General features: G+C 44.1%; 1 protein-coding gene and 1 long non-coding RNA gene across 2 annotated transcripts; both read right to left on the bottom strand.

Annotated features, from left to right (window-relative positions):
* Positions 1-9,756: 9,756 nt before the first annotated feature.
* LOC119278498 lies at positions 9,757-12,644 on the bottom strand. Its single transcript, XM_037559843.1, has 3 exons — positions 12,524-12,644; positions 10,207-10,404; positions 9,757-10,001 (listed from the first exon to the last, which is right to left on the bottom strand). Exons 1-3 carry the CDS (start codon positions 12,541-12,543, stop codon positions 9,908-9,910), a joined length of 312 nt encoding a protein of 103 aa, XP_037415740.1. The 5' UTR covers positions 12,544-12,644; the 3' UTR covers positions 9,757-9,907.
* A 5,346-nt stretch (positions 12,645-17,990) lies between these two features.
* LOC119278500 lies at positions 17,991-21,919 on the bottom strand. Its single transcript, XR_005137822.1, has 2 exons — positions 19,209-21,919; positions 17,991-18,441 (listed from the first exon to the last, which is right to left on the bottom strand). It is a non-coding gene; the product is annotated as an uncharacterized LOC119278500 (long non-coding RNA).
* Between the last annotated feature and the right edge of the window lie 8 nt (positions 21,920-21,927).

Consider the following 21,927-nt stretch of genomic DNA (forward strand, 5'->3'; position numbering starts at 1 on the left):
TTTTTTCATACATACATGTGTATTTTTTTGTTCATTGCATTTTTTTCATATATATAATTAATGTATATATGTATGTGGTATAGCTATATGATGAATGGATGTGGCTATATGTATGTATGAATATAATGTTCATATCATTTTTTTGTTTATATATGTTTTTTCATATATGTATTAATTTTTTATTTAGGTTGTTAGTAGATATCGATTTTAGGTTAGTGCATTTTAATTAGGTTAGTGTAGAGGAAAAAGTAAAATAAGGAAAAGGAAGAAAAGAGGAAGAAGGAAGAAGGAAGAAGAAGAAGAAAAAGAATGAGAGGAAAAAGGAAAATAAGAAGAGGAAGAAAAGGGAAGAAGAGGGGAGGAAAAGAAGAGGAGAAATAAATAAGAAGAAGCAAAAAGAAGAAAAAGAAGATGAGAAGAAGAAAAAATAGAAAAAAAATTCTATTTTTTCTTCTTGTCCTCTATTCCTTTCTTCTTCTTCTTCCTTCTCTTCCTTCCCCTTTTCTTCCTTTTCCTTAATTATTTTCCTTTCTCGAGGGAGAATAAGAAAAAGAAGAGGAGAAGAAGAAAGAAAGGAATAGAGGAGAAATAAATAAGAAGAACAAAAAAGAAGAAAAGGAAGAGGAGAAGAAGAAAGGAATAGAGGAGAAGAAGAAAAAATTGAAATTTTTCTATGTTTTCTTCTTCTCCTCTTTTTTTTTCTTATTTTTTTCTTCGATCGTCTCCTCTATTCCTTTCTTCTTCTCCTCTCTTTATCTCTTCTTTGTTTTCTTATGTTTTATCGGGTCTGTCGCCGTCAGGCTGCTCGCCCTCGCCGCCCCCTCGAGATAACTTCGACATGAGGGGCGGTCGATATATATACCCCCTCTCGACCGTGATAACCTATACAACGGCAGCACCCCCCTCGGCCCTCTCGCTCGACCAAAACTCTCGAGGCCACCCAAATTTACCAAGTTAAAAGAGTGTTGTCGTCGAGGCCACCCCAAACCCTTGAAGCATTGTGTCGAGGCGATCCCAAACCCTAGAGAAGCAGCGTCGAGGCCACTAACATGATTCCTTATTGTGATTAGCTAGCTAGTTCTACGTTTTCCACTAATATATATCCATCTGTACCATGTTTTTGAATAATAATTGACATGTTGTAAATATTTGCAGAAACTATGGAGCACTACCGAGACAAAGCAACAAAAGCGATGTTGGGGGAGATGATCGCAGAAGGAACTGATGTTATTGCATCATTTTTCATCGACGTCGTTGGTGAGGAAGGACTGGGTGAAGAAGAGGGCTATGTTCATGATGGCTCCGGCCCATTAATGCCGGTACAAGAAGAGGGCTATGTTCATGATGGCTCCGGTGATGACCCAATGGAGGTACAAGAAGGAGACCGTGCTGACTGCTCCGGTGATCGAACCGAGTCCGCCAGGTATATATATATTAGTTAAGCCCGTGCTGACTAGTTAATTGATGCATTCATTTTTTTGGTATATGTACACATATTAATTACTCTCGTCTTTCTTCCTTTTAATTTCTAGCCCTCCGGATCGAGCACAACTTCGGTAAGGAGACGAGGCCCGAAGAAAAAGTTGAGCTCGGATGAAAGGTTTGAGATCATAGAAATCGCGTCTGACGGCGAACCGATTGAACCCATCCGGACAAAGAACGCATTTTCTGCTCAGTGCGGGGTTCTTGTTAGGGACAAGATCCCGATCAGCATCCAGCAATGGTATAAGCCTAAGGACGACCCTAAGGTGTCTTATGTCAATGATATGCAGAAAGAAGATCTTTGGACTCAGCTGAAGGCAAATTTCACCCTACCGCCAGAGGAGGATCGGGAGAAGTCAGTTAAAGAGCAATTAATCAAGTCTTGTGCTCTTAAGAAGATGGCAACCCTATTTAGGAGGTGGAGGAAAGAGTTGAACCATTTTGTCAAAAAAAAGACACCAGAATTCATCGGCAAATATGAGAAGATCAAAGATCACTGGCCCGCATTTGTGGCCCACAAGGCATCGGAAAAGAGTAAGAAGATGTTGGCGACGAACAAGCAAAATGCTGCGAAGAAGAAGCTTCACCATCGCACGGGGTCAGGTGGCTACCTCAAATCCCGGCCTAAGTGGTCCAAGGCTGAGAATGATCTGCTTGAAAAAGGGATCGAACCAGAGACAATGAGATGGCCAGACCGTTGCCGGACTTGGTTCTTCGGGGCTGGCGGAACCTTGGACCCTGTATCAGGGATGTGCCGTTGGACGGACGAGCAACTGGAAATACCAGTCAAGAACCTTCAACAGTATATCGATGAAGCGCAGAAAGGGACGTTCGCACCAGACAGGGAGAAGGACGAGCTCACAATGGCCCTCGGGAATCCTGAGCACCCTGGACGGACATGAGGCACGCCAGGCTCCATTCCGTGGAAGGTTGGTTTTCCGGACGCAGGGGGTTACAAAACCCACGAGAGGAGGAAGAAACTGGAGCAGGGCCAACTGCAGGCGCTGCACGAAAGGGTAATGGGGCTAGAGGAACGAGAAGCAGCAGATCGCAGCAAACGACCTGCGAAGCTTCCCCCGAAGCTACCCCGCCATCTCAGCGGAGAAGCGGTGTGGCTTCCACCGAGCTGCTTCAGCCGGAGCATGTCTTGACGGCTCCTGCCAGTTATCCCGTGGATGCTATCATGGAGTCTCAACATTGCCACATTATGGCGCGATGGATGAATTTGAAGGTCAAGGCGGCTGTTGGCTCTGTTTATACTAGTGGATCCGGAGCAACTTATCACTGCCGGCCGATTCCAGAAGGATATGCTAAGGTGATGGTGGATGAAATAACGGAGGGATTTGAGGACCTCGTGCTTGACCACCCTACCGGTGAAGGGGAGACTAGGCTGGGTTCTGCTCTGAAGACTCCATGCCTATGGCGGAAGGAGCTCATCAACCATCCGAACTGGACGCCTCTGCCTCCTCCTCCTCCTCCGGCGAGTCAGGGCACTCCACCTCCTCCACCGCCTCCTCCTCCGGCGAGTGACGATCAGGGCACACGTGGCGGCACTCCGCCTCCTTCTCCGGCGCATGGCGGCACTGCGCCTCCTTCTCCGCCTGCGCTGGCGCTCCCGAGCAGCCAGCAGCCTCCTCCTTCTCCGCCTCGCCAGCAAGGGCGGAAGAGACCCGCCGCCGCCCCGGCTGCTCCGGCGCGTCGTACTCCTTCTCCTCCGCCTCGTAAGCAAGCACGAAAGAAGACAGACGCCGCAGCCGCTCCGTCTGCTCCGGCGTCTAGCAGCACAACTAGAGGCGGGAGGCAATACAGATACGGTCCATCTCTCAAGCCTCTAAAGAAGTTACCGTACGAGAGGACCGAGGAGGAAAATGATATGATTGTGCGGACCCACGTGAAGGAGTTCTTTGAAGGGGTGAAAGCAAAGAGACATCCACCTCCGGAGGAGAAGGTAGATCCGGTGAAAGCAAAGCGCACTATCGATGCCCTGAGGAAACCACCAAAGTCTCCGCCGAGAACCAACTATGAGCGCATTACTGAACAGACATATCTCCAAGCCCAGCGGTCGGGAACTACTGTCAGTGCTAAAAGGTCAAAAGAACGAGCAAAGGGGAAAAAAATTGCCCAGCTAGGCGAACAAGCGCAGCAATCGTGCCCCCCGCTCAATGTGTCTAATGCTCCGGGGATGGTGGCCGGTTATAGCAATCTTGCAGATTACCTGCCTGACGATCAACTTCCTGATTTCTTGGAGGTGGACGAACACATATACGAGTACGGGAAGCCTCTCGTCAAAGATGAAAAATCTCTTACAACAATGATGCAAAGATTCCATAATTGGTACATGGAAACCTGCAGAGATTCTGGGGGTACGAATGCTTTGTATCTGAATATTAAAGAGGAGCACGACCTCGTTGCAAATGATCTGTTGACTGTTCCATTTGATGAGTTCTTCGCGTTCTTCAATCAAAAGGCCCTCGATAAACTAATGGTCTTTTGCTACTGTCTGTAAGTACTATTTCTATCATTAAGTCTCTATATATAGCTCGGCTCTTTTATTTCATGTATTTATAATTAATTATCCTCGAAGATCGTCGAGTGCAAAAAACAAGAAATTTATGATATTGGGTTCATTAACACAAATATCATAGATGAATTTCTGGTTAAAAAGGACGTCAAAGAGGCCGAGGACAACGTGCTACAATCGTTGATCAAAAATAAAAACAAAGATACCATACTCTTTCCTTACAACGGCAAGTGAGTGTTACTGTCGTGTGCATATTCGGTTTCCTTTATTACTCGAGCGAGGTTATAGTAATGTAATTGATGAGTTATGCATGCATGCGCAGGTATCACTATATTCTTCTGGAGATTAAGCTTGAGCATGGACTAGTAACCGTCTTAGACTCGAGACGGAAAGATCCCAAATCCTATGCGAACATGACTGAAATGCTCAGCAAGTAAGTTCAATCGATCATTATCGCACCATATCGGCAACTTTTTGTTCATTTCCTGATATCTCAAGTAATAATTATTATTTTCTTTGTCTTGCAGAGTTTGGAAACAGTTCACCGCACAAGCTCCGGGACTGCCGAAGGAGCTGCGATATACATATCCGAAAGTAAGTACTACTGGCTAGCTAGTTGCGCGCATCTCCCGCTGATTCTATAGCTATACTTTCATCAATGCCATTTATAATGCTTCATTATCAGTTTGATTGACCTCTATTTCTCGTAAAGTGCTTGTGGCAGGAAGAAGGGAATGATTTCTGTGGATACTACGTGTGCGAGTTCATCCACAACGCGACTTTGAAAAACAAGCGGGGCTACTCTCAAAGACAATATGAAGTATTCACAATTTCATTTTATTACACCATCATTTATGTTGAGTTTCATTCATATATATGTATTAATTAACCCCCTTCTTCAAATTAGACGTGGCAGATGCGGAATGAACTCCTAGAACCAGATCGCATGAAAGCAATTCAAGAGGAATTGGCGAGATTTTTTCTTGACCACGTCATCAATAAAGCCGGAGAATACCATGTGGAAATTGATTTCAATTGCTAGGGGATTGTAATTAAGAGATCTTATACATATTGTACATATATGTAGCCAGTAGCGTCAGATACATGATATACGAAAACTTGTTGTTCGACCAATCTCTCGGAGAAGGAGAGGTCGATCGATCACTTCTCTCGGTATGCATGACGAACTTTTGTACTCAATGGTTCTCTCGATCACTTATGTATATATAATACGTAGCGTCGACCAAGCACGGACATAAGAGAGGACACTTCTCTCTATTAATTAGCTAGCTAACACAATATATGAAACACCTAAATTAACCGCCCAAAACCCCCAACCCCCCCTCCTTTCAAAAAAAAACAAAAACCCCAGCCACTGGAATGCCGACGCGTGGATGCCTTTTGGTCCCGGTTGGTGCCACCAACCGGGACCAAAGGCCCCCTGACTGGGCTCGGCGCAAGGGCCATGTGGAGGCACATTGGTCCCGGTTCGTGTTTGAACCGGGACTAATGGGTGGAGGTATTAGTAACGACTCATTAGTCCCGGTTCACGAACCGGGACTAAAGGCCCTTACGAACCGGGACTATTTGGTGTTTTTCTACTAGTGTATATATGAGGGGTATCGGGACCCAGTGCAGGAGAGCCTCCGGCTAGCATTAGCTGCAGAGTGTAGGTCAATGGGACATGATAGTTAGTGAAAGCCAGTACACTCTTTACTCTGCCAAATACGGTGTGGTTCAGACCAAGGTTCCCTTTAGATGAATTAGTAATTGTTTAGGCCAACTGTTTCATACTTGCTACAGATGGTTGGTGAATCCTAACAACACGAACAATTTAGGTGTCAACACTAGTTGCAGGAAGAATTGTTGATCCTTGCAAATTTTGCAATTTGATAAAAAAATCTGCAATGCACAATATCACAATTCGATTGAGGAAGAAAAAGCAGGGCAATGTAAGCTACCGCACACCAGTTTTGTTGGACAACCTTGCTTCTTTCTTATAGCAAAGTGCTGAATCCATAAGCTTTCTGTCTTGCACAATGGAATTTCTCATATAAATTGAAGTCCCAACCCAGCCCTATCCCTTTTTCAATATTGTGTCTAGTAGAGTGGGACAGAAGAATGGGAGAAATGCATTCGAAGATTAGGGAATGAGATAATCTTGCGTTAAGATCTTCGGAAACATAGTCTTTGCTAGAATGTGTTGTTTAGAACAACACTATGGCACAAAACTAAGCATAACAACCAGTTTTTCATCCATGTGATGCTTGCTAAATACTTGGGATGATAATTACATCACACGAATCTATAGTTCTACCGCATGAAAGATCACTCATAATCATAGGACTACATTTGCATGCATGCCCTGCAAAGTACTATGAGCAATTCAGAAAGACACCGATTTTCTTACATAATCCAAAAGTTCAAAAACAGGATGCAAGATATCACACATCTAAAAGGTTCTTTGTCTGGATTGTATTACATAAAGATGTAAATGCAAGAAGTCCACAAAGGAACAAGCAAATACCTAAATCCTTCAGGCATATAAATAAAAATGATGGTGATGGACAACGAAGGATCAAGGCCAGAAGGAAGCACTAGCCTCATTAGAATTGATTAGTCATCCTTTCTTCATTTGATCATTTAATTCATCAGTTTAATCTAGTAGTAGGGGCAGTGGAGCAAAAGCACACATGTAGCCAAACCACATTGGAAAAGGGAATTAAGGCTTGACCCAGACTCCAAGACTTAGTCAGAAAATGAATGGGTGAATAGTTAATGTGCTCGCCAACCTTTCTCGGCCAAAGCATGACCGGCACTTATAAAGGAAGCAATGCTCCCTGCTATCTCTTGTAGCCTCTAACTATATAGGATACTACTAGCAGACAAACAATGATGAACAGCATCAAAGCTCCCAAGCGAGAGGGAGAGAGAGCCGAGAAAATAAACGATGCTATCCTCTATGAAATATGAATTGGAGGCATATGGAAACACATCACCTGAAGAAATCATATGTGACGTCGAGGAAAAGAAAAGGCTTGTATTTCCGAGGAGAGAACGCAACGGCAACGCTGATGCGCTCGCGGAAGAGCAAACATAAGAAGACAGAGGAATCCTGTCAATTGCGACAAGATACCACAGGCAACGACGCATAGGGATCGAGCAGCTCAAAATTATAAGCAGAACCAAGCCACCGAAACCGGAGGCGAAAGCCTTGCCCTCTCATGTAAAAGTTAGTTTTTACATTTGAACAACCCTCTTCTTAACAGTTAACAGCATCAGTACATGGGCAAACCCAGCCAAGTGTAGTAAACCGGAGAAGAATATAACCAAGGTGGTGCCTTGTCCTCTGTTTTTCAAAATCTCTACTTTCAAAGCATCTCGTTAGTTGTGGGTTTTCTTCTGTCATTGTAGGCTCCAAAGCAGGGCACATCTGAGGGGTACTAGCACACCAGCGACGGGAAAGCCTCCAGCTAGCATTAGTTGCAATAGCTTAATGGTGCACAGTATAATCACACCGACCCCCCTACCGTCCCCTCCCCTCACAAGGCGCTCCCGCACGCTCCCTCGGGAGGCAACCCTAGCGCCACAACCCCCGGTCCCTCGCCACAACTCCCCTTCCATCGCCGCCGCCGGGGGCGTCGCTGGCCGAAGGCCGCGTGACGCGGCGGTGGGGCGGTTTTCCCTGCACGCAGGTGGCTGGCGTCGCGGGGCGCCTTCCCCTACCCGCGGCATCGGGTCCCGGCCGGCCCCTGATCCGGCGCTCTCGCCCGCGTCCTCGTGGCCCGTCGGCGTTGCTTCCTCCTCCCCTCCCCCAAGCGCCGCTCGTGGGGTCCGATGGTCTCGGGACGTGCTCGCGGCGGATCAGGGCATCCCAGATCCGGCGGATGTGATGGTCGGGGATGGTGGGGGTGGCCGGCGACCTTGTGGAGGTGGTGGTGGTGCGGTCGGTGTCCGGCGCTGCTCCGGTGCGGGGTGGTGGGCTCCGGGTGGATCTAGCTAGGGCGTGGAGGCGCAGGTGCTTTGGTGGTTGCAGGTCGACTGCGGCGGCCGCCGGATCGTTCTGGCGTCGGCTCGTTTGTAGGCGGCCTTTGTCGGCCTTTGAGCCCTCTCATTCGCGTCCGGTCGCTACTCTGGTCGGAGGGATGGCCTTCTCCCAACTGCGATCCATCGCCTGTCTCGTGCCTGGTGTCGCAGGACCGAGCTCGTCTCGTGCCCGGCTGCAGGACCAACCCGTCTTGTGCCCGGCAGCAAGATTGTGCTCGCCTCGCGCCCGTTGCCGCCGGACGGTTCGATGGAGGCCAGTTGTGGCCGGCCTATTGGGTCTCGGTGTTGGGTGTTGGCCAGGGGTGCGAAAGGCAGGACCTTTCCGCTCGTCTCTTCGGTTGGGGTAGCGGCGGATCTCGGGTGACTTGGTGTCAAGGTCTTGGATACCAGGGCGGCGGCCTTGGTGGTGGTGGCGCGATGCTCATGGGCAGAGCCCGTGCCTCGGTGCTGCTCGGTTTCCACAACCGTGTGGGCGGCATGGTAGCTGGGGTGTGGCGTTCGGTGGCGCTGAGTGTTGGCCGGGATGGAAACCTGCTCTATCTTCGGACGGACCGGCAGCAGCGAAGCTCGCTCCCCTCTTGAAGGCGTCGTCACGGCTCTCATTTCCCGTCGTCTTGCTCCAGGGGAAACTCTGATACTCGAATCAGGCGGTGGCGGCGCTCTGGTGTGGTATCCTTCCTGGAGGTGCCGCCTTGGAGCCCACGGTTCGTCATATGCGGCTTCATTTCTTCGTGGTGCGTGTTCACGATGGAATCCTCTGGCTGCTTTTGTAGTGCTAGGGATTGTGTTGCTGCGGTCAGCGCCTATGTATCCTGCCTTGGGTGTGTGTGCGTGTGTTGTGGGAGCATGAGTTTGTACCGGGTACCATTGATCACTGCTTTATATATAAAGCGGGGCGAAATCCTTTTTCGGTAATGGTGCAGTCATTAGTGAAAGATGCTATACGATTTCTTTGGTAGAAACATTGTTACATGAGGTGGACACGCTAAACAAAATGAAATACTGATTGGCCGATGAAGCAAATATATAGTAAGATTAGGTTGGACAATGGCATCTTTATGAAATTATCCATACATGGATACCCATGGTCCCATGGATAACTGACCAAGAAAAATAACAATCATAACTACTACAGAGACATTTTCATCCTCATCATCATCGTCTCCTCTCCCTAAGGTTATGCAACAAGAAAGGACTCCCTAAGGTATGCAACAAGAAGGTACGGACGAGGGGCGGGGCGCGCCCGCGCGCGCGCACACACACACACCAAAAGAGATAATATATAGATAGGGAAGATATAGAAATAGAGAACAGAGTTAGCCATCTGCGATTATGCAAAAAGGGTTAAAAAACGCCATAGCATTGCCTTTCCAGCTTCAAGATGCTAGCAACGTTACTAAGTAACATCAGCAGAGAATAAAACGAAGAGACACACCAAAGGAACAAGAGAAGAGTTTCTACAAAACAAGAAACGGTTGTTTGTGTTGATAGCACAAAACTATGCTAACACATTTGTAGGGTCAATACAGGAGATATGGTACACAGAGCATAAGCATATGCACAAGGCACATATAAATCTATCTATAAGCCTAGTATCTATTTAACCGAGAGGCCAGGAATTTCACCATTAAGAAAGAAAAACCATATAAGAACTACGAGTGCATTTTCCATCATATAAACATTTAACAAGTAAATATGTATTCCCCATCATAAGCATTTCACAAATACAAATACACTTTCTTAAGATAAATGTGCTCATTTTAATACCTAGTAGTGACAATATGAGGTCAATTTAGTAAGTTGCCATCAATTTACACTTGAAAACTGGCTTCTTCTGCAAAACAGATGTGCAGTTCTTCAGGCATGCTTGAACATCTTCATGCTTAGCCAATGCAGATAGACAGCCACAATTATCACAGGAAGTGTCAAGGGCACGAGTAGGCAGTAATACCTGGTAAGTGAAAGATCAAAGTAAATGGCATTAACTTCTAACTAGATCCGACTTAGTTTACAATATGGCAGCAGGCATGTAGAAAATTACATATTCTGCTAAATTGTTTACAAAACTAAGTGAAAAGTCCACAATTAAACATCAACTACAAAGGAAATGAGAAAAAACAATTTGGTGATCATCTATTTTGTTTTGAAATCTTTACCTGTCATTTTGGATGGCAGCTAGAAGCCAGTTCTCGTAAGGCGGGAGCATTTTGGACACAACAGCGGCATAGAAGAAACCCACAAATAATATGATGCCAAATGCAACAAATGCTGACCCCATCAGCTGATCTCTAGAAAAGTGTATCATCTCTTTGGACTTCTTTGCAACGGACCGTAGCTTCGATCCTACAGAGACACTGAACAAAGGAGAGAATCAGTAAATTTGAACTTTTCATGAGAGAACAGTTTAACCACTATGTTACAAATTTCAATATATCTCAGAACAGGACTTGATATAACTCTTGTTCAGACAAATTTAGCAAAAATATACTAAGCAGATAGATATATCAGTTACATACCACTTCTTCGATTTCAAAAAGACGTTGAAGTCTTTGAACCAGTCGAATAATGAATGCACAAATCAGTTTGGTACTTCAGCAACTGACTAGCGTTGGGTGATTGCTTGCCGCACAGGTTGCAGCCTCGCACGGCTAGCATTTAACCTCTGCACAATGTTGTGCTGCCACATGACCACGCCTGCCAGTGAGGCAGTGACGCTCACACCCCACCAGCAATCATTAGCCTATTCTCTCGCTTCGCTACATCATTTAAAATATACATTTCCTCTGTTTTCATTAGATGCAGAACCATCAAACTGAAGATCCTTAAAATTCAGATCTTCTACTGTAGTCTGTACTAGATGATATAATTGTTTTAGATTGGGCCTTTCAACTGTACCATCAAGTGCAGAGAGAGAGAAAAAGAGAGAGATGACAATCATGATGGGTTATTACGTTGCAGTACATTATGAATGGGAAGCATAAAGAAACACATCACATGCCACACTCTATAGATTTTTCGTCAAAAAAGACCCCATACTGAGTCAAATTGTCAAAAAAGACTACCTGAAGACGGAAATGTCAAAAAGGACCACCTGCGCCGTGGCGGCAGGTTCGCCAGCCGACACGTGGCACCTGCCGCCACGGCATCTGGCGGCAGCACCTGCCACCACTGGCTCAGGCGGCAGCCTTCACTGCACAGAATTTTGGCCCAACGGCGCACACAAAATCGGAACGGCTGGTGTTGTGGCACCTGCCACCACGCTCCCTGGCGGCAGCCTGTGCTACTTTTCCATGTGAAACGTCATTGCCACGCGACAGATTCTTCTGGTGATATCTCAATATGCTACTGTACAAGATTATAAGTTTTGAGATATCCATTGTAAAATGTGAATTGTACGGCTGTCAGCACGGCACAATCACCATAGTAAGATGGACCCTTTTGAATCTTTTAGTGATGGAGTAGTGGTGTGTTACGTAAGTGCACGACTTTTCTACTGCAGCGCATGGCTGGAAAGCAACACAGGCTGCCGCCATGCAGCGTGGCGGCAGGCGCCAGCTCGCCAGTTCGTTTCGTTTTCTCCTCTGGCAACGGACGAAATTCTATGCATATGAGGCTGCTGCCTGAGCCAGTGGCGGCAGGTGCTGCCGCCAGATGCCGTGACGGCAGGTGCCACGTGTCGGCTGGCGAACCTGCCGCCACGGCGCAGGTGGTCTTTTTTGACATTTATGTCTGCAGGTAGTCTTTTTTGACAATTTGACTCAGTAGGTGGTCTGTTTTGACGAAAAATCCACTCTATATGGCTGTAGAAATACCTCAACACCACTGATTTTCGAGCAGAAGAAGGGACAGTAACAATGTAGTGTAATACCAAGGTGTGTGGTATGGAGTCAGTTGAAGCTAGGGATAAGATTTATGACCTAGCAAGGATGAATAGTTAATGTGCTCACCAACCATTCACAGCCAAAGCATGACCGACACTTCTAAAAGAAGAATTGCTCTATGCAGTCTCATGTAGCTTCTAACTATCTTATCAGGATAATACCAACAGCCAAACAAACACAACCGGGTCTGGCTCCCCAGCGAGAGAGAACAGTGACAATGAACGGTGGGCTGAACCGCTATGAAATGTGAATGAGAGGCATATGGAAACACATCGTCTTCAGAAATCCTCTGCGTCGTAGGACAAAGTAAGATTAGACTATTTGCAAGGAGGGAAGGCAGCGACAAAGCCGACGCGCTTGCGAAGAAGCCAAGATAAGAAGACGACATTACAGATCTGCCGCAACTTATTCAGGACCCGGCAGCGACATGCACATATTTAAAGGGGGGGAAGTAATTTAGCTTTCTAAGACCTGGATCAATTCTTGCCTCCCCTCCTCCCCAGCCCCCTCAATTTCGTCCTGAGGTCCTAGGGTTCGTGCACATTCAGAAGCAGGAACAAGATTTCACAGAACGGGGACTTAGGGAGTGTACCTCGCCGCAGGCCGTGGCATCGTTGGTCGCCGGAGTCGAGGTGCCGCTCCGACCAACTGCGGTGGTAGAGAGAGGAAGCGCAGTTGAGATTGAGATGGCTGCCGTCCGGGCCGCTGGAGACGACGGCGAGACGAAACCGGACAGTGAGACAAATGGGTCGGGCCGGGCCAGATGTTAACTCGGCCGAGGCAAAAAAGGCCCCGTCCGGGCCGCGGGCGACGGGAGCGGCTAGCCTGGGCCGGCCCATTTACAGTGGCACGCGGCGGTACGTTCCCGAGATGAAAAATCGCAAAAAAGAAAAGAATCAATTACGCTGGTGGTGCTAGAACTTGGCGTAAACGGTCATTTTAGTGCTAGAACTTACAGCATACATTGAACTGGTGCAACAACTTGGCTCGGGCATGCAAATACGGTGCAAACCACGTTTGTTACGAAAACAATGCTAACTTGGCGCGCCAACGTGGCATGGGGCCCGATGTCAGCGCAGGGAAGGCAAAGAGGCCTGTTTTTGGCGAGACCCCCTTGAATTTTTTATGTTATAAAAGAGAGCCTTGTCTACGTGTCAGAATGCATTTTATTTTTTCCGGCCCTATGACACATGGGTCTCAGCTGTCAGTATTGGAAAATTAAAAGGGAAAACTAGTGCATCCACGAGTTGAACGCGCGACCTCTGCAAAAATTCTATCTGAGTTAACCGCTCCAACAATCGCACTACTGCAAAATATTGATAACAGGCACTCATGTAGCATAAGCCGGACGCACGTGAGGCTTAAATCGGTTCCAAATAGTGCTGCCCATTTTGCATGCACTAGGTTTTTTAAAGATATTTGCAAAACGTATGTAACAAAAATAATGTTAAAATATTCATGTGTAATAAATATTATAATGTTTTGTGGGGATATAAATAGTATACATAAAGACAATGATTAGTAAATAATCATTTAAATATACCCCCATGTATTTTTTTTCATAAATACGGACATTTAAAATATTTATACACTCGCAGCTTATATTCAAATTATACAAAATGATGAAACATACATTTACTAAATATTCACTTGTGTATAATTTTAACTCATGACTTATATTCAAAAACGTTATATAATTTATATATTAGTCATGACTGAACATTCATATAAACACTTTAAAATTTAAATTAGAAACATTTTTATTATAAAATGTTGAACTATACAAATGTGCGTACATTTATTGAAATGTTTGTAATTATAGAAATATTTTTATTTGTATGGATATAATTGTATTATACAAACATTTTATTTTAAATATTAAATTAGTAATATTAATATTGTATTTTTTAAATTATACAAGCATTTTCATAATTCATAAATATTATTTCAAATATATGAATCTATTTTTAAATAATACGTGATTCTTTAAAAATTAAGTTATTTTATTTGTACGTATATAATATTTATACAATATGAATATTTTAATGTTATTTTTGTTATTGAGATTAGAATTTACATACATCTTACAAATTTCTAAAAGATACGAGCAGGTGCAAATGGGCGGCATTGACCGCAGGCTATTTCAGCTAAGAACGCCTTCATTACTTACTAAAAAATAAAAATATTTCACAAAAAAAGAGCTCCTTCGCTCATCTACATTACGCGTAGTTATCCATTTAAGAAGAGTGTGTTACAGATGGAGTTGCTAGGACCGACTATGTCCCAGTAGCCTGTCGCTGGTTCGAGGCGCAGAGTACTATTTTTTTGTTAATTTTTCAGAAAAATTGAGATGCTACCTCACCAATAATGACAGGGGATTTTTTTGTGATAAATAAAAAAATCGAGGTGGTTTTCGCAAACAAACTGGCCACACGCCCCCTCTCTACCGTCTAGTCGCTGAAAGTGGCCCCCACGCCATGCTGGAATGCCTAGTCAGCGATCCGAGCGTACACAATCAAGATTTGCACCGTATTTGCATGCTCGAGCCAAGTTATTGCACCAGTTCAATGTATGCCGCAAGTTCTAGCACCAAAATGATCGTTTGCGTCAACTTCTAGCATCACCAGTGTAATTGACTCAAAAGAAAACAGTGCAAGCGCAGTAACTCGAACCGCACGACTTCGTGCTAGTTGGCCCGGCGTGCAACCACTGGCACAGGAGCTTGAGCGATGCCGGGCCAGAAGCTAACTTAGCCGTGGCCAAGAAAGGCTGTCGGAAGGAGTACACTTTACAGCAAGCAGCACAGTTAAACCTAAAAAAAAAGCAAGCAGCATAATCTATATTTCTCTCTTCTTCTTCTTTTTTCTTCTGTGAGTGATTCTCTCTTTGTCTCAGGTAGTACACTTTACAGCAAAAAGAAAATTACTGGAGTACAATTTACAAATTAGCAGGACAGCATCAAACTAAACCAGAAATTCCCTTGTTACAAATATTTAGGAGACAATGTTACATGATTTCCCAACTGCTAAGTGTGATCTAAGTGGCCGCAGATGCATCCATCTTGTTTCTTCATTTGAGATCGGGATGATTCATACCGTAACTCGTAAGTTTTCATATTTGCATCAAAATGAGGCCATCACCTAATGCGTTGCCCATAAACATTAGTACAAAGCAAGTATAGTAGCTCTATTATGATGGAATAAAACTCTCCTTTTCCTCGCAAAAAAAAGTATTCTAGTAGTAAAAAAAAGGCAGGTGGATTAGTTATTCTAATTTGCTATAGTTTTTTTTGTGAAAAGAAGACTACTAAAAAGTATAGAAGCATTTCTTGCAACTATACTCTATACATATTTGAATTATTATGTGTTGTATCAAATGACTCTCGTAACATCTACAACCGAACCACCCCACTTCCTCCATATATTTCCAGATGGAAAACTCGGACAAGAGAGAGAGAGAGAGAGAGAGAGAGAGAGAGAGAGAGAGAGAGAGAGAGAGAGAGAAAGCCAACCTAACACGACCCCCACTTTTCCCCCGTAGCTCCGGGATGTTCGGCACCTTATACACATCCCATATGTGGGCAGGATATGGGGATGTCCGGGCAGTCCGCCACGTCGTATTTGGCCCACCCCGACCACCTTTTCTCTTTCTTCTTTTTTTCTCCCTTCATCCCCATCAGAGACCAAAATCTCATAAAAGAACTCGATGGCAGAAGTTTCCCAAAAGCTGATTCTGGAGAATCAAAAGCTAAAAAGAACTAGGCCATAGTGAGAAAAGTGATGGTCCTGGTTGTATCCACAGATAAATTAGGGCTTAGAGTGCACATGCTCGCATAGCGTCTGCATGAGTCCGCCGACGTATAGGGGTCAAATTATGCCAGTCCAGTTTGTAGATGCTCTAAGGTTTTTTCTTTTCTTTTTTGATGATCAACAAAATTGTTTCTTTCTTTTCTTTTCTTTTCTTTCTTTAGAGTAAGAAATGAGAAGTTAGCATATCTAATCCATATAGGTCCAAGTTACCACATATTAATGACATAGCATACTAGTACGACTAACTATTGTACAAATGAGCTATTAGGTTGGCTATAGTAAACATGGCAACTTCATATAGCCGGTTGTTGGCTATATTATTAACCATGCTCTAAACTCAGTCAGAGCTCACATGTTGAACTCATTCATTGGCTTATGGATCCCCGCCATATTCATCCACAACTAGCATGAGGGTAGGGCTAGGTTCTACAAACGAGGAACAGGATTTTACAGTACATGAGCAAAGAAGGAGAACGGGGACTTGGGGAGCATACCTCGGCGCAAGCCGTGCATCACTAGTCGCCGGAATCGATGTGTCACTCCTAGCAACATTGTTGGTACAGAGAGGAAGCATGGTGGGTGTCCCCTATGTCTACAATCTAGTCATGTACTTCTCCATCAATATCACCTACCAAATCCCGGTTTAGAGGTTGTGCCAATAACCCTAACACATCTTCATTGTAGGACATGATGTTGCGATAGAGTGGAAAACAAGGAGGACCATGGGGCGAACAGAAATCGCGTTGCCATCAATCTCATTGTGAAGAACAAAAGCATTTCCCTTGTCTTAGTTCCACGATGATTCTACTCCCTTGGAACGACTGTGAGTTGCATTTGCGTCTGAGGAAATAACTGTGAAAATAGGGTAGAGTTCATCATTAGCCTTGTATACTAGAGTTTTTTATATTTTGTGGCTGCCCTGTATACTTTAATGGAGGGAGTATATATTCAAGACCCAGAAATTATCTGAAATGTCACCTTTTCATGATTCTTGGGTAATTAACATGCCTACCAACCTTTCGACAGTGTCGCGCTTATAAAGCACAGAGCGTGCATGGCTGCCTCATATCCTTGCATGTAGCCTTCTTATATACACTCTTGGGGTCCTGCCTACCATAGCCCCTTTTACCATGGCTACCAAAGGAGATCAATATCAGATGTCCAAAGTAGTGCTAATAAGTATTCGTTGGGAATGAGAGGTGTGCCGAAATACGTCCTTGGCTGAGGCTTTGCTTCCAATTGTCTCACTTGCTGCAATATTAGTGCATTCCGAATCCAACGTGTTCGGAAATACATTCTCCATGGAGGCGTTCCTTCCATTTGTCTAGAGTATACACGGGTAGCATAGGGACAAAGCAGGTTTCAGACCGAGAGTTGTCCTTCATAATGCGGGTAAGCGTGTGAGTGTTGTGTGGAAAATTCTGTGTGTAGATAGGCAGAAGGAACTATTTCGTGCATCACTAGCACTATATCCTGCAAAGGAGATTTCTGAAACGGGGCAAAAGACTTGCCATTTTTATCGATTAAGAAGGGAGTGAGAATTGCCTGGTTAATTGACGGAAAACCGGTCTAAAACCAATACAACCCAACCCATATAACATGGGCACCGACATGGAACACAGAGCTACAAAGAGGAAAAGACATCCTGCAAAGGAATTGTGATGACCTAGAAGGTACATTCATTTTCTTAGGTATGGGCATGCTAGTTAACCAAGTATAGGACTTGAACCCAGTTTCTGAACCTTCTTTTCCACCACAACTCCATAGGAAATAGCATCAGCAACACAAAAGTGAAAATTGACAGAATTTCAGAGTCGACAACGCATAGGATCAAGCAGCTCAAACCTCTAAGCAGAACCGAAGCCACCACCAAAACCGGAGGTGAAAGCCATCCCATCTCATGTAATACGGAAGTTTTTACATTTGAAGAACATTACAAGGCAAGCAAGCAAGTCAAAATGTGACGTATCAGTAATTCACTCAGAACATGGGTCATTAGATAAGTGCCAAGTATAGGACTTGAAAGGTTCGATCACAATGAACCTGTAATAAACCTTGGAATTGCATAGTCATGCAGTTTCTGAACCTTTTCCCTGCCACAACTCTGTAGGCAACAACATCAGCATAGCATGAAGATAAAGAAAAGCGAAAGTCGACAGAATTTCAGAGGCAACAACTCGTAAGATCGAGCAACTCAAAACTATAAGCAGATCCAAGCCACCGGAGACCGGTGGCAGAATCCATGCCATCTAATGTAAAAAGAAAGCTTTTACATTTGAACAATCCTCTTCTGAACAACAGCAGTACATGGCAAACCTGGCCAAGCATATGCATGTGAACGGCTTGCCACCATTGTGGCTTTGACCACTACAAGCACAGCTGCTTGCCCATTCTTTGCCTTGCTTACTTGCCTTATACCCATCCATATTTACATCCCACTAACAAGTACATATAACAAACAACACAAAAGCACGCCTGACGAAGGGAGGGACGCTGCATTGCACTTCACCGCCTGCCCGGCCGGCTGTAGTAAACAGAGGAAGAAAACCAAGAGGTGCCTTGTTCTCTATCTTGGAAAATCTCTATTTCAAATCGTCTTGTTAGCCGTGGGTTCTCATCATCATAGTAGGCTCCAAAGCAAGGCACATGTGAGGGATACCAAGAGCCAGTGACAGGAGAGGCTCCGGCTAGCTAGCATTAGCTGCAATAGTTAAGTGGCACAAAATAGTTAGCGAAATATGGGACATGATTTCTTCGGAAAGAAAATTATGACATGAGGTAAGCAAGCAAAAATGGAAGACTGGTCAATCAACAAATCCAGAAACTATACTATATAAGCTTAGGTTGGACAATGGCATCTATAATAAAATCATCAATAGCTGGATACAGAATAGAATAGCAATAACCATCCAAGAAATGTACTGATTCATAAACTATTAGAGAAACATAACATAAATGGCACAGTATAGGCAAAACAGGTTTAGAGGTGCACATGGGACTTCACAGTAAGAAAAGTGTGACCCAGAAAAGAAATTGTCAATTTGACTGTTATCTTTGCCTTATGTAATCATGGAATAAGAAAATTCTTCTTTGCCAACTTAGTATTGAGCTCAACAGACTATGAGCTCATCTTGAAGTGATATTACCTGACAGGAGTATAACTTAAACAAATTAGCGAGTCATTATCCACTGAAAAAACCTTGGAAAAAAATTGATCCAACTAACCAATTGGGCATTAAGATAAACACTCATAAGGAACAAACCAAATGAACTACATTCCACATTCATTGTACCATCCACAGGGGCAGAAAATATGACTAGAACAACTAAAATTTGGATAAAGCGTCAAAATCCTTCTACAAGTATGTATCGGTTGAATAGTTATCCTCCTTTTCCCGCATTTGACAATGAGTCTTCGGAAATAACAATCAACAAGTATGGATAAATAAAAAGGGAAAAGGAACTCACGTGAATGCGATGCAGGGGCCATATGCGACATTCCAGTAGATAGACAGGTTCTTGTTGCACGCTCACTTAGAGAGTGTGCATGACTACATGGCCAAATGCGGCTCCGGAAGAATCGGAGGGGACAAAACGGTAGATCTACTGTGCATGTTGGGATCACGTGGAGGATAAAGAACAGAAGGTGATAATGGATGAGGCAGCGAAGCGGTGGGATAAGTAGGTCAGTGATCATTGGCTACACCTTGTTCTTTGGCTTGTTGCCATTTGGACACCCAGATGGAGGTGGAGCAACGTATATGTGTGTATGCAAAGGAAAATTTGTTAAGAGCTGGTGCAGGAGTCGAATGCCTATTGCCTTCATAACCATGGTGATGGTGATAATGGCTTTGATGATCATGATTTGCATGGGTGCTGGACTTGGTGACAAATTTAACGGATAATAATGCCACTGATGTGCTGGACAGCCTTCTGGGTGGTATGAGATGGTGTGTGAGGCTATAATGCTGATAATGACTTTGTTCTTCAGTACAAGCTCCGAAAGCAGCATCTCCCACCAGCTTGGCAAGTCAGTGTTGGGGTTGAGGCTAGGGTGAGATGGTGATAATGGAGCAGAGCACACACATAAGTGGCCAAGCCTCCATGGAGAAAAGGTATTTAAAGCTCAGGTACGTTATAGTCACAGATTTCAGGACTAGGTAACAATTAAAGGATGATAACTAATTTGCTCACCAACCTTCCCCCGCCTAAGCATCACACGCCCTTATAAAGGACGCACTGCCTATATATGTAGTCTTCTTCTTGTAACCCCCTTAACTAGTATCTTAGCACGGCGGTAGTAGCAACCAAATTAACATGAACCGTGTCGGGGCTTCGGGGAGAGAAAGCAAGAGAGCAGACACAATTACAATGGGTTGGAATGGTGCAACCCGTTGTGAGAATGAGAGGCATATGGAAACACGTCGCATTATGCAGATTGAATTGTAGATCTTGTAAGATGGGAGGTAGCCCGCGATTGAGGTTATTGCGGTGTTGAACTCATTTTTTTCGATCAACGGGCTGTAGGACGCGTCCTAGTTACTGCGCCATAGCCATCGAGCGTGGCAGGGGAGGCGGTGGAAAGAGAGAGAGGGCGTGATCACCAGCACTCCTGAGTCAGGCTGGGGCCAAGTCCGTGGAGCCTGGAGGTGAGAGGAACAGGCGAGAGACAGGGAGAGGGGGAGGGGGATGGTCCCAACAGGCTAAAAGCCTGAAACCAAATTGATGCTGCATCTAGGCAGTTTCGGAGCTACTCCTACAAATCTCTCCCCTGTTTCATAGGCTCTGAAGGCCCACCTATTCTGCGACTACAACATCCAACATCCAAGTGCCCTGCTTTTGCCCTCCCTCCCCGCTCTCTCCGCTAGCTCCACCAAGAATCTAGCTAAACATTATAACCAACCATTAACCTATAAGATAATATAGATTTGAGTTGACATCAGATGCTAGCTTTTGTACATAGATGAAAATGTTCTAAGCAAAAGGCAAGGAATACTAAACCAAACAATAAATTACATACATTAATTAAGGAGTGCCAAATCATTTAGGAAGAGGTGAATATGAGGGATGAGAAGATCAAGAATATAAACCATAAAGGTAGAGCTGTGGTATAGAAATAAGTAGATATTAAAAATGGGAATTGATTGGCAAATATACCTCAAATGTACGACAGATAAAGATGACCCAGAGTAGGTACATATAGTGTTGCACCAGGTAAGGAACTGATCCTATCACTGTTTGCTTAATATGAAATGGCTGACTTCAACTCAATAAAAAGTAAAATACATTGCTTCAGCAGATGAACACGCAATGCTTAGTTTAAAAACATAGTGTAAGCAGGTTGAGATTTTATATTTATGTTAGAACATCTACTTTGAAAAATATACTATATTTGTAACTCAATTACTTGAACTGAATAGAAAGAACAACAGGTTTCCAATACACCCTCAAGGCCTCATCATCTATCATCATCATCTTTTTGAGCCTCATCATCACTGTCTCCTCTCCGTCGGGGTATGCAACAAGAAAGGATTCCCTGAGGGCATGCAACAAGAAAGGCATGTGGGCACATACACACACCAAAACAGATATAATATATAAGCACAAGATATAGAAGCAAACAGAGTTAGCCATATGCTGATATAGAAGAAGTACTAAAACCGCAGTAGCATTGGCTTTCCCACTTCAAGATGCAAGTAAATGCTACTAAGTATTATCAGCAGAGGATAAAACGAACAGATACACCAATCAAAAAAGAGAAGAGTTTGTACATAACAGGAAACGGTGGTTTTTGTTGACTACACAAAACTCTGCTAACATGTTTGTACTGTCACTAGGAAATAGGCCACACATGTCATAAGCATCTGCACAAGATACATAGAAATCGAGCTATAAACATATTATCTATTTAAACAAGATGCAAGTATTTTTCATGTTAACAAAGAAAAAAATTATATGAACTATGACTGCATTTTCCATCATATAAACATTTAACAAGTAAAAACATAGTATCAATCATAAGCATTTCACAAACACAAATATGTTTTCTAAACATAAATGTAATCATTTTGATACCTAGCAGTGACACTGAGGTCAATTTGGTAAGTTGGCATCAATTTATGCTTGAAAACTAATCAAAGTTCATATTATTCACAAAAGAATGTGAGGAATGCAGAAGACCCAAGAC

This window comes from Triticum dicoccoides, chromosome 3B, assembly GCF_002162155.2.
Source record: "Triticum dicoccoides isolate Atlit2015 ecotype Zavitan chromosome 3B, WEW_v2.0, whole genome shotgun sequence".
Classification (NCBI taxonomy): domain Eukaryota; kingdom Viridiplantae; phylum Streptophyta; class Magnoliopsida; order Poales; family Poaceae; genus Triticum; species Triticum dicoccoides.

What these genes read in the sequence shown, in the direction of transcription:
- LOC119278498 (XM_037559843.1), bottom strand. Translation starts at nt 12,543, where the DNA reads ATGCCACGGCCTGCGGCGAG. An exon ending in ATGCCACGGCCTGCGGCGAG is followed by an intron (nt 10,405 to 12,523) that starts GTACACTCCCTA and finishes TCCTTTGTTCAG; the next exon opens with TGTCTCTGTAGGATCGAAGC. An exon ending in GCTGCCATCCAAAATGACAG is followed by an intron (nt 10,002 to 10,206) that starts GTAAAGATTTCA and finishes TTCACTTACCAG; the next exon opens with GTATTACTGCCTACTCGTGC.